Source organism: Lontra canadensis, unplaced genomic scaffold (genome assembly GCF_010015895.1).
Source record: "Lontra canadensis isolate GAN:19392208 unplaced genomic scaffold, GSC_riverotter_1.0 scaffold32, whole genome shotgun sequence".
NCBI lineage: Eukaryota > Metazoa > Chordata > Mammalia > Carnivora > Mustelidae > Lontra > Lontra canadensis.
The window spans coordinates 11002950-11016232 of record NW_022631026.1 but is presented as its reverse complement, the minus strand read 5'-3'; the positions used below and the strand labels follow the sequence as shown (position 1 = coordinate 11016232).

Here is a 13283-nt window from a genome sequence, read left to right as displayed (position 1 = left end):
CGTGACCACGACCAGCTTTACGCCTTGAGCAACTGACGTGTCCCGGCAGTGCCCCAGCCTCCCCTTAGGGAAATGGTGTGAAGAATTAGGAATGAATGCTTGGGAAGCACATAGAAGTAGCACTTGGGACACGATAAGAAATCGGGAAAAATTAGTGATTTTAATTAATTTTTAATAATTATTTTTACTGTGTTCTGGCTCTGTTTCACCAGTCTGTCACTTGGCAACCTTGGGTAACTCTGTCACATGTTGATGTCAAATTAACGCCATGTTTTTTTCTTAACCCCTTGAAGAAAGGTATAGAACTCCATTAACTCTGCTGCTTCGGGAAACTTCACTTCCCTGTTACTTGAATGTTTCTTGTTCACATCCACTGATACGATTTTTCTACTGAGAAGATGCCTTGTTTGGCAGCTTCTGTCTGTCACTTTCTTGAGTTTCTACTAAAATGTTGAAAACCACCAGATCTTTATTATGGAAATTGCTTTAAACTTATTTTGTCATTGAATAGGGCTCTGAGAGCATAGGTTCAGCTTTCCATTTTGGTCTCTTCGGTAATAATGGAAGCATTCTTCATGTATTAATTTCATCCTCACAACAATGATATTAGGAAGGTGTTAATATCCAGTGAGCTGAGAAGTAGAGATGAGAAAAACAAGGCACAAATACAGTATGTTTGTAGTCCAGAAAATAAGAAAGAAATTCTGGTTTGCACTGGGAAGTTTGTATCCTGTAGAGACAATGACCGTGGTAGCCGGCTTTCTGCATCAGAATATGTTCTGTGATTTGAATATTGCTGCACTGCAATGTGACTTCTTTCGAATAATGTCAGTGCTGTTTAGTTACATGACTAATATATAATGCATCCTGAAAAATAGTAGGTTCAAACATCTCTGAATATTAGTTAAGGAATTTTATATATTTTTGTAATTGAAACACATAAAATTTGGCTTTAGGGTTAGAAATGCTTTTAATGAATTGCCTTTTTAATTCACTATGTTTCTTCTATCTACTTTATCCTGAATGGGTCATAAATTGAAGAATCTGTTTTTAGCAGATGTGAAGCTTATGGGTACAAATGATCTTTTCTAGCTGATTCTGTAATTCAAATGTGATTTCATTTAGAATTATTAAAGACCCCAAAAGTCTGTAAGCTAAAGAAAAATCAAGATTTGTTTTTGCAGCTGATTAATTGCACTGTTTAATATTCTATTGACAGTTGCACTGGGCTATGGAAAAACTGACTGTAAATCTATTGACGTTTAGTACAGCATGCTTTCTTTTCTCTAGCTGCAGCAAAAAATTATTCCCGATCAGGACCAGCTGATGGCAGTAGCTCTGGAGTGCATCTACAACTGTGAACGAAATGACCAGCTGGCTCTTTGCTATGACATATTAGAATGTCTTCCACAAAGAGGATATGGGTAAGAACCTACAGCGTGCCAGGCTTATTGTCTTTTCATCCGACCAGCTAAAATGAAAATGTTGCTTCCCAGAGGGTTCATTAGACAGAATTTTGGGCATATAAAAAATATACAGAGAAGAAAATGGAATCATCTGCAAACCTGTTGCCTAGAGATAAACTTCTGTTTTTCCAGCGGTGTTTGAGCAATCAGTATAATTTTGCCAACCTTGATCAATTATCCGTCAAAGAACAAAAATATCACCACCACCACAACAAAAAGTACTTTGCATCTAGCACATAGACAGTGATGTCTCTGTTTTAAGTTGTTTCTAATTAAGCGTTTTTCATATTTATGAGCTCGTGGTATTCTGCGAATTATTTGTTCTTGGCCCTTGCCTATGATAATCGTGTTCAAGTAGTAATGTCTGAATATACATAATTTTATTTTACTTTGTTTTTCTTTGTTTTATTGAAATATAATTAACACACAGCACTGCATAAGTTTGAGGCGTTCATCGTAATGACTCGACGTACATCATGAAACAACCACAGTTTAGTTAACATCTGTCATCGCATGCAGATACAAAAAAAAAGAACAAAAAGTTTTTTACCTTGTGATGAGATCTTTTACTTTCATAACAACTTTCAAATATAACATATAACAATGTTTTTGTTGTTTTCAGTTGGTTTCCCAAATTGTTCCTTGAGTGGAACATGTACATTGTATGTCATTGTCCCCCGTACATACTTATCTTAGACCTGGAAGTTTATACCTTTTGACCTCCTTTACCCATTTCCCATGCCTCCCACTCCCACCTCTGGTAGCCACAAATCTGATCTTTTTCTGTGAGTTTGTTATTTTTGTTGTTTTGGGTTCTTCTTCTTCTTTTTTTTTTTTTTTTAAGATTTCACATATAAGTGAGATCATTATACAGTATTTGTCTTTCTTTATCTGACTTTTTTCACTTAGCTTAATGCCCTCAAAGTCCATCCATGTTGTCATAAAGGGCAGGATTTCCTTTTTTTTTTTTTATGACTTTCATATTCCATTGTGTATATGAAAATGGCACATTTTTGTGATTCATACATCTTTTGATGGACCCTTAGGTTGTTTCTTATCAATCTTGGCTACTGTGACTAATGCTGCTCCCTCTCTTTTCCTTCTAAGGAAATTTTAATTTTCTGTGAACTGAATGATAGAGATCACCAAGTTTGCACCCCATTGTGAGATAGTTTCATGCAGTCACCAACGGTACTGCAATCAGATGTGAGTTTGATGGGTAAAGGATATTTGCGTGGGACCGAAGTATCACCTCAGCAAGTTCATTTATTTTTTTTTTGTCATTTCAAAGGGGAAATTTAGCTTTCGAAAATAGAAGCCGACTGCCGTCACCTTTAATTAAGCTACCAGATGTGCTGTCACAAACAGCATGGTGTTACATGCCTCCTGTGAGGTACCAATCTGAAGTAAAGGTGTTCATTCTTACTCTAGTCAGTCCTCTGGGCCGAGCTTCAGGATTTCAAGCGGATGCAGAGAAGGGGGAACAAGTTAAATCACACCATGAAGGAAACGGTCAAGTAAATGCAAAGTGTGAGACACTCTCCAAGTCAGCTGGTCTTTCTACTTTGTGAAAAGTCTGTGTCATAGAGGTGCTGATCCAAGATCAAGGAGTCTGGAGGGTGCCTGGCTGGCTCAGTCAGGAGAGCATGTGACTCTTAATCTCAGGGTCATGAGTTTGAGCCCCACATTGGGTATAGAGATTACTTAAATAAACAAAAATTTAAAAAAAGTTGGAGTCCAAAGAGACATAATCCTCTCCTAATTTTTAACTATAAAGTAACATATGCACATAATGAAACTGAAGAAATTGAAAAACTTGTAATTGATCAACAGCTGTTTGCTGCCCTGCCTTCCCCGTGTCTCCTCACAGGAAACACCAGCTTAGAGAATGTGTTTCTTCTGGTCTTTGCCTGCCTCCTCTAAGACAGCTCATGTTGTGGCTGCATTTTTACGTGATTACGGACTTCCTTTTATGGAAGTCTACCCATCCCCCATACCTACTTCTACCGGTTTTTCAGTATAGTTAGGGTAGCATTTTCATCATTATATTATGTAAATATTGTTTCTGCAGATCTGGGTATGATTATATTTCCTTTGTATGCAACTTTTTGTTTTTCCTGGTTTTCTTTTTCCCCCTTCGTTTTTAGAAAATTCCTTTTCCTTTTTTGTTGTTTTGTTTCCATTTATCTCCTTCCCTCTTCTGATGGAAATAGAAAGCTCTTTTCTGTAGTCAGACATATCTTAGTTCCTTCCCTTTTTCCCATTTTCTCTCCCTCTGTACCTTTTGGAACCTTCTTGGATGTCTTTTCTCTTGCTTTGATGCGGGTTAATTGTTCCATATTCTGTACAGCTGCCATCCTGAGGCTTGGGTTTGCCTCTCTCTCGTGTTACATACTGCATTTCTGAGATTTCTTTTCTCCTTCCTTTACTTATTCTCTCGTTTTGATGGAACACAATCTTCACAGTTTCCTGTCAAAGATTACATGGACGCATTTTTATTTTAAGACAGTTCCATGTCAAAAAGTTACCAGAATTGCCCCCTGAACTTGGTAGAAACCTTGGCTATATACAGTTCTGGGTTTATAGTCTTTTCCTTGTGAGTTTTGAAGGCACCAGTCTTGTCCTCTCCTCCCAGGATTGTCAGTTAGACCCACACCATTGTATATCACTGCTTTATAGATGGCTTCTTCCTTTTTGGGTATTTCAGTGCCTTCTTTTCATCTCTGATGTTCTGAAATATCGTAAGGATGTGTTTTATTGTGACTCTGAATTTGTTATGTTGTTCATTTAGACAGCCTGTTCCAATCTGGAAAATCCTGCCCTTTAGAGCTTTGGGAAATTTTCTTACATTCTTTCCTTGATAAGTTTCCTTGGTAATTTTATTTGTACTCCCTTCCTTTTTCTTTCTCTATTTTTTAATACTTCTTTATCTACTGCCTTTTTTATTCTTTTTCCCACTTTTTGATCTTTTGTTAAATGATCTGGGAGTTTCTTCAGTTTTATCTTTTCATCCATCTTTCGAATTTTAAGATTTATTTTGACTTTCTTATTTAAATTCTAAGAACTTTTAAAATAAGATAGTGTCCTACTCTTGTTTCAAAGTAGGAAACTCTGTTCCTCTGCTCCCTGCACTACACGCTTTTTCACCACGGTCTCTCATTTTTCATATCCTGGTTGTTTGTGTATCTGCCTTTACTGTTGGGGACTGTCCTCCATGTTGATTGGTTCTTGATCATTAATTTATATCTAAGACACTAAGAAACTGATTGGAAGCCTTGTGACAAGATAAAGCCTTTTCATTGTAGGAGTGCTTGAGAAATCGCCTCGTATGCGAGCACCTAGCTTGTCCTCTTGTTTAAGCTTTGATTTTTTTTGTGTGTGTAGATTCATCTTAGATTCTAGTATGTTACAGAAACGTTGGGTAGTTTAGAGATCCTGATCATTCATCACCTCATCATGGGTCTCAGTACTGACCACCCAGAAGGAATCCCAGCAGTTAGGCTTGTCAGTGGTAGAGCTGAATGGAGATTGTGGTAGCGCTTAATATGTCTTTGCCTTCCTCCATCTAGGGTTAAGGAATCTTCATGTAGGGTGCCTCAGCACGTGTTTATTACCCAGACTTACAGAGATATGACCATAGGTTATCTCACATCCTTAGTAAAGACTGGCAGGAATAGCAGGTATGCCTCTGGGAACCGTAGGTCTCTCTCTGAGAGCTGTGGGCTGTCAGTAGGCAGCAAAAGGCTGGTAAAGGCATTGTATGGACAGATTTTGTAGCACAATGTCATTACCTATCATTTAGAAACCTCAACCCAGTGGCTATCAGGGTGTTAGTAGTAAAATTGTTCTCCGTAGAGGGTAACAAGAGATGCAGAGGCTTCTCTTAATGTCTGTGACAGAGGGCAGTAGTGGTGGGAAGTCTCTTCCTTAAATGGCCTTGCTGGGAAACTTGATAGTCTGTCTTTCAGCTTTGTGCCTCCTTTGTTGTCCTTGAATCAACTCATCTAACTCATTGACTCCCAAGTGACACGTATAATTTTTAGGAATAAGTGTATTAGACCTTGTTTTTCAGTAAGATCAAACTAGCATAAATATCAACTAGAGCTAATCTGTTAATTTTTAAACAGTAATTCGCCTACCATGAAGTATCAATGAATGATGATATTAAAAGAACATATTTTATGTAGACATTATAATTACAGAATTAGTGTGTTTTTGAAGAGTGTGTAGGCTAAGAAATGCCTCTTTTTCTTGGCTTCCGATTAATGGTTTCTTTTGATCTAACAGACTTTTTTGTAAATACAAAAATAGATTGATACTCTCTTGTTTTCCATGTATTTCTTAATGATTATGTTTCATATTTACAGTTTTCTAAGTAACATTTTTAAATTAGCCTACTATTAAAATATAGAGCTTCCAAATATTTTCTGTGATTCTCTTCATGCCAAGTTCATCAATTTTATTCTGCCTATGGTTCGTTGTTCATTTTTAGTAGTTAAGTGGTTATTTACCAAATGGTAAACTGTTATTTTTTTCTTTATCACTTAGGAAATGAACACTTATTTAACCTAATTAATTTTTGTGCGTCTTATGTAGGCAACATATTCCACTGGCTAAAAAAAAATTCTATAGTAATTATGTTTATGGATGTCAATTCACAAAGGAAAAACCCTGTATTCTTTTTTTTTTAAGATTTTATTTATTTACTAGAGACATAGAGCACAAGTAGGCAGAGCTGAAGATGTTCAGAAATAAGACCAACATTTTGCCTAGCAGTGTAATATTGTTGTATATTAACTATAAGGGAAACTATATCTTTTTTCACTTGAGTATTATATTCTATGTAAAAAACTACTACTAAAACTTAATTTTAATTTTTTTCTCTTAATCTTTCAGTCATAAAACAGAGGTAACAAATGCTCTTCACGACATGGCAGACCAACTGGAACAAATTCTCAGGTGAGAAAAATGTTAGTCTGTTGGCTCTGTGCTGAGGCAGGAGGTCTGCCCAAGAAACGTTAACTTTTCGTATGTCCAGTGGTCGTTTGCAGTTTGACGTCCTATTTGTTTGACTCTCTTGGGAGTGAATTTTCTTAATACAGATGTACCGCTAGCTGTGGCAGGGTAATTAAGAGCCTGGATTTTGAAGACTGATGGACCTGTGTTCAAATATGGGCCTGGTGACTCAGAAGCTGTGTGATCTTTGAACCCTGGGTTTTCCTATTTATAGTATCTAACCCATGAGCTAATGGGATTCATGTTAGAGTAACCATTTAAAGTGCTTCCTACCCATGAGGTACACAAGAAATGTTAGTTTCTGCAACAGTTATTATGTCTGTCAGCAAACAGTGTTTATTAGACTCCTTACTTCTGTTTTTTGGGCATATTACCTCTGATAGGATATCTGGATTAGATCAAACTGCACTAGAGCCTTCAAGTAACTCTACAGTAATATTCTTCACTGTCATAATGAAGCATTAAACTTTCTGAATTGGAGCCTGAAATTCCTAATTTGGCATTTAGGAAGTAAAATATATTTTACTAGCATTTATATGTGTATATGAAGATGCTTGAGTAATTTTAAATAACTGTATTAAAAATTTTAGGGCTAACAAAATTTTTTCCAACACATAATTATAGAATTATAAGGTAATACCATCACTTTATAGTGGTGATATGAATAGAAAAGTATTATAATTTGGAGTCTACTAATTAGAAGTTTTATTCATTGAATTTAAGGGACTTGAGCATAAAAATATTTCAAGTTGTATTTAAGGAAACAGTGTTTTTGTGCCATATGTGTATGGGAGTTGAATGAAGAATCATTCACTTTCCTCAGGACCTCTGTTTCTGTATTTATTACTACCTTGCTCCTTGTTACTTTGTGTCCTGAAAGTTATACAGTTTTTTTTTTTTCTTGAAAAATTCTTAATAAGTCAAGTTCTTTCTTTCTTTTCAACCTTAGCTTATTTTAGTTTGGCTGTGTTTCTCCTATCTCTGGTGTCCTTGAGAAGCTGAACATAGTTTGAGTAAAGTTTAGTGGATTAAGTCAATATAGATTCATTCCTTACAAATTCGCATGATTACCTTTTTTTCCGTAATGAAACTGAGAAGAGTGATCTCAAAAAGATATGGTGAAATAAAGAGGTATTTCACAGTATTTCACAGAATTTCATGGTATGTTCCTGGGTATAACCATGAGTGGTCTTGATATCACATTATGCTCTTACTACCTCAAGGAAACAGTTATATGTGGTCAGTTTCTGGATGATACCCATGTCTTTCCCTGTTTAGTTTAAGTTACTGACCTTTTAAAATAAGAATTTTTTTTCCTCTTCCACCTTATAGGTACTAATCACTGAAAAATGTTTTAGCATATGTGATGTCAGGTGACATGACCCATGAAACCTGTCTTTAAGATGAGCTACTGAATTCTAGCCAGTCACGCTCTATAAACCCAGTAGTAGTTAATTCAAAAATGTGAGATTTGGTGAGGTCAACCATCATATATGTATGATGCTGATGATTGATTGGGGAATGAGATATCTCAAGAAGGTTCATCTGGGACAAAATTTGTGACATATTTTTTTTATTTTTATAGAATAGATTCTGGAGGGAGATTGAGCCTTGTGATGTTTCTTTGGCTCCAACTCTAAATTGTTTATTTCTTTTCTAATGACCTTGCCTCTAACAAATTACTCACAGGATTGTTCAGAGTAAAAGCTGAGTATTGAAATGATAGATTTGCTTGCTTTACTGATTTGATGCTTTTAGAATAGAGGAAAATAATAAAAAAAAATTTAGATAAAGATATGTCATATTTTTAAAAAAATGGGTTACTAATTGCAAGTACATTGTAGTTAAAGTACAGGAAATAAGATTTGATATATGATTGTTAGCTTTTTTTTTTTTTTGAAAATTAATGCATTATGTGAAATTGGGTCATTCTATATGCTACTTTTTGTTTTTAGTACTAAACACCTACGTGCTGCTTGTATGTTTAAGACTCTCAGACTTTTTTTTTGTTTGGTAGCAAGACTAAAAAATTCCTCTCTCACTTTTAGTGTGTCGGAGCTCTTGGAGAAACATGGACTTGAGAGACCAGTTTCTTTTGTTAAGAACACTCAGTCTAGCTCAGAAGAGGCACGCAAGTTGATGGTTAGGCTGACCAGGCACACTGGTCGGAAGTAAGTAATGAACAAAATTAATTGACACTTGTATATGATTAAAAATAAGTACTGTTCTTCTTCTTCTTCTTTTTTTTTACTTACTTCATTGATTTATAATTGGCCAACACTAAATTCCATGTATTAAGTGTAGAATTTGATAAGTTTCGATATTTGTAGATACTTGTGAAACCATCTTGCAATTGAGGTAATAAGTATGTCACCCTTAGAAACAACTTCTTGCCCTTTTATATTCCCCTTCCTTTTGCTTCTCCTGATCACCTCCTTATCCCCTCTCTAGACTACTACTGATGTATAGTCTATTCCTATATATTACTTTGTATTTTCTGTAACTTTATGTAAATGGAATCTAGTATACACTTTCGTTTGGCTTCTCCCACTCAGTGTACTCATTTTGTCATTCATCCTTGTTGTATCATGGATCAATAATAATAATTCCATTTTATTTATTGATCCCATTACCCTGGGATCATGACCTGAGCTGAAGGCAGAGGCTTTAACCCACTGAGCCACCCAGGTGCCCCTGTTTATGGACTTCTTGGGTTGTTTTGAGTTTTGGTTTTTACAGCTTAAGCTATGGACATTTGTGTACTATAAAATATTTCTAATTTTTAAAATTATAAATAGAATTTTCTTAATATCATTTTTGGATTGTTCACTCCTGGTGTGTAGAAATGTTGACATATATTTTTTTGATTTTAATATATTAAGCTTGTGTCTTCCAACCTTTGGGGCATCTGTATTAGTTCCAGTAGGGTTTTTTGTTTTTGTTTTTGTTTTTTTTTTGGATATTCCATGGGATTTTCTGTATACAATATCATGTCCCATGCAAGTAGAGACTGCTCTACTTCTACCCAAGCCCTACGAGAGCTACACTTGCACCACCTAGATGGCTCCAGAAATCCCGAGCTCACCCAACAGTAGTAAACTGCTTACAGAATGCAGCCAGTAGTGGCTTGCTCAGGGAACTCTCCTTCCTAAGAAACCCCCTGGCATTTTATATCTGTCTCTCTCCCTATCTGTCTCTTTTAACAGGGAACTATAGTTATTGATGTATGTGCCTTATGTTCCTTTGGAGATGATAAGCTTCTCTAGGGCAAGTGTTATAGTTCCCGTACATCTAATATGGGACCATCTATATCAATGGCCCTTTCTCAAAAATTATTAAATGAACAATTTAAAAGGTTTTGGCAACTCAAGTCTTAAGATTTTTTTTTTTTTACAGCTAGAAACAAATGGTCAGTATTTCTGATCGTGCTAACTCTACTTTAGTACCCACTCTTCAAGAAAGCCTTGCTGTTATAGCTAGAACACTTCCTGTGTTTTCCTTGAGTTCCTCAAACACTTCTGAAACCTTTGAAGTTAATCTCTACTCATGTTGTTCTACTCTAATATGTAAGAGAATATGGCCTCTTTTTTCAAACTAGTTAATTTGTAGTAAATCTTAATTATTTCATATATGCCACCACGGCTTGGCCTTTAGCATCTATAGGAATATTCTTAGGCATATTCTAAACGGTAGCAGATTTCACTGAATCTGCGCAAATCAAGTTTTACCATCTTGAGTGCAACACTGTTTCTCCCTGGAAAATATCCCTCAGTTCCAAGGCTGTAACTAATACATCATATTTATACTTAGGGATCTCTCTGTTAATTTGCAACTCTCTGGTATAGTGCCTTCAGGTTCTACTCTTGGTTCCTATTTACTGAATATATTCTGAAAAGGCCATTGTAAATAATGTCTTATAATTTATTTTAATTAGAACCTGTACTTACGGCTAGCCATGTGTGAGAAAACATTAATACCATCTGTCCCAGTGTTGATGGCTTCCAGAAGAACAGCTGGGCTATGAGAATTTGAATTCAGCTAGACAATGCCTAGGTTCGATTTTATCCAGCTGGTGCAAGATGGACACTCTCTGCATCAAACGTTTTGCAACTTACTTACCTACAAGCCAGATCTGAAGGAGCCCTCCAGTTCTTTGAAGTTCCCTAAAGAGTTCATGTATTGAGGTCTAACTAATGGACACATTTCAGGGATTGTCGTGGAAGACATGAAAATATGTCAGTTTGTTTTTTCCATTTGTATGCTGAGATAAAAAAAAAGTATTCTCTTACGCTTTTTGCATAGGTAATTACTCATTTTGTGTAATAAATATAAAATACTATAAGCAAGTGAAGCATATGCTTACTAAAAATTTTGGTGAAAAATTTCATGAAGACCAGAAATTTCATAGGAATGATCTCAAATACATGCTTTTCCCATAGCAATACTATTATATGCATATAGTCTGTTTGCCCTGTTTTTAATGCATAAAAAAGGGGAAGAGACTTGGGAAAGAAACATCGAAATGGTATTTGACAAGCACAAAACAAAATAAAATCTGCCCTTTCGAACAGTGATATTCAGAATTATGTAGAGCAGCAAGGTTAGCAAGTAAATATAAATAATGATTCCAAATTCACATATATTCAACAAAGGTGAGCTTCTGGGGGAAGCAGAGAGAATTACAACATTTTCTCCCTCCTGCTAAACAATATTAGTAATCATGGATGTAACTATAGAAACCAAAGAAGTGTGTTTGTAACTTTCAGATTCATTCATTAACATTTATTGAATACTATTTTATACCAGAAAAAACGGGGGGAGTATCTTTTCATACATTCTAGTTTTAGTTAATCTTCACAATGTACAAAAAGGGAACCTAGCTCAGAGAAATTAAGAGACATATTCAGAACCATACAGGTAATGGAGCTTGTCTTTATACTTAGGAACATCTTGCTTCAATGCCTGTGCTCTATCAGAATCAATCTCCTCCATTTCTTATCACTCTCCAAGATGGGCTTTAAGTGAGGAACTGGAAGTCAGGAACCCTAAGTGTTCATGATCATGCAGCTACCACGTGTCTGTTCGTGAATTTGTTAATAGATGCTCTCCCTGCTGCAGGAGAACCTGAACCATGAATTCTCTAACTCTGTAAGCCTGGGTACCCACGTAAAATGCTATCTGATCAACAAGACCGTGTGTGCCTCATTGGTTGTATAAACCTGATCCTTGGTTGGTAAATTGCTTCTGACCTTGAGGAACTGGAAATGGACTGGAAAACCTGATAGGGGCTTTGTGCTTTGAGCTTTCCTAAGTGTGGTCACTGGCTTGTCCTTGAGGAGATTCTAAGAACTGTACCTGTGGAATTATTATAAAAGATAGGTTCTTGGGGGGCATGAAACTCCTTCCTGAGTTAGATGGGGCAGCTCTTGCCACTATAAGATTCTCTCCTGGCACCAGGGCTGTCCCCTGGGATGTGCATAAGCTTGGTCAGTCACTCTGTGGACCCTTGCAAGGGCTCCCACTGAGACAGCCACTAGGGCTGCACCGCCGATGAACTGGGGTCCCCAGCCTCTTGACTGATGCCAGGGGTGGCCTCTGGTGGCCTTCCAGGTCTGCACATATAGTTGAAGTTAAGGAGATCCCCCGTGGGGGTTGCAGTCTGATAGAGATGGAATTGAAACCAATTTTCCTGTGTCCCAGTGCTTTTTCTGCTAGATCTCAGCTGCCCTACCTTTCTGTGCTTTATTTTGTCTTGGAAACTCATAGCTTGTTTATCTTTGCTATTATCACTTAATGCCGTTCTAGTTCTGTGTCTAGGTAGCCAAAGACCAAGGTGGCTCGGGCAGCGTCTCTAGCATTGACACAGGGCTGTTCAACTTGTCCTTCTGATTGACGTTTTTCCCTGGAAATTCAAATGAGATTATTCCTGTTGGTCATTTGGGAGCTGTGTGGCATATAGAATGGTGATACCAAATTTTTTTTTAACCTTTGGCCAATTGAAGAGAAATTTCATGAAATCTTTTTTTTTCTCCCTCCGCCTCCCCCCGCCCCCAACCAGGCAGCCTCCTGTCAGTGAGTCTCATTGGAGAACGTTGCTGCAAGACATGTTAACTATGCAGCAGAATGTTTACACCTGCCTGGATTCTGATGCTTGCTATGAGGTAAGTTCCTTGTTTTTAGTTTGGGATGTTTGGCTGTTACAGTGTGTTTCCTGGACACAGAGGTGGTGACCATGACCCTCACTCTGAGTAATACCATTGAGTCATAGCCGTGAATCGAGCAGTGCTTTCTTGGTTGAGCACTCACGTATCTTACCTCCCGTCCCTCCATCTTCGATCACTGCAACAGCGGTTATCCAGCGAGTTAATCCTCAGCTAGGAAACGGACTCCTGGACTCCTCTCACTTCCGTGGTCTTGGTGGTCACTAATGCCTGTTTGATGTAGCTGGGAAAAGCCTTTCCAATCTGTCCTATCTCTGCTAACTTGCAGTTCCTCCTCCCTTGTCTCCCCGCTTCCACATTTCTAATCTACGCTGATTCAGGGCATTCTTCTAAAACACCTTTTCACGACACCCCCTTCTTAAAATTGGCTGCTTATTCCATGTCCACATCAGAGAGTAGCCGTACTTCCTAGCGTGGCATAGAAGGCCGTGGCAGACGAGCTTCTGTGCCCGCTCTCCTCCCGCGCCGCTCTCCCCGCGTGCCACTCTGCGCAGACAGGGGACGCCATGTTTCCCCCTGCTCCACTGCGCCCCCCAGACCTGCCCTGACTCTTCCAGCCACCTCGCAGCTTCACCTTCCG

At 37.5% G+C, this 13283-nt stretch overlaps 1 protein-coding gene across 1 annotated transcript in view; it reads left to right on the top strand.

The window, feature by feature from the left end:
- Positions 1-13283, top strand: part of NBAS (NBAS subunit of NRZ tethering complex) — a 316364-nt gene that overhangs the window by 138796 nt on the left and 164285 nt on the right. The window contains exons 26-29 of the mRNA XM_032866873.1: positions 1291-1424; positions 6363-6425; positions 8531-8653; positions 12541-12643. Coding sequence (XP_032722764.1) covers positions 1291-1424; positions 6363-6425; positions 8531-8653; positions 12541-12643 — 423 coding nt within the window. The remainder of the gene's footprint in view (positions 1-1290; positions 1425-6362; positions 6426-8530; positions 8654-12540; positions 12644-13283) is intronic.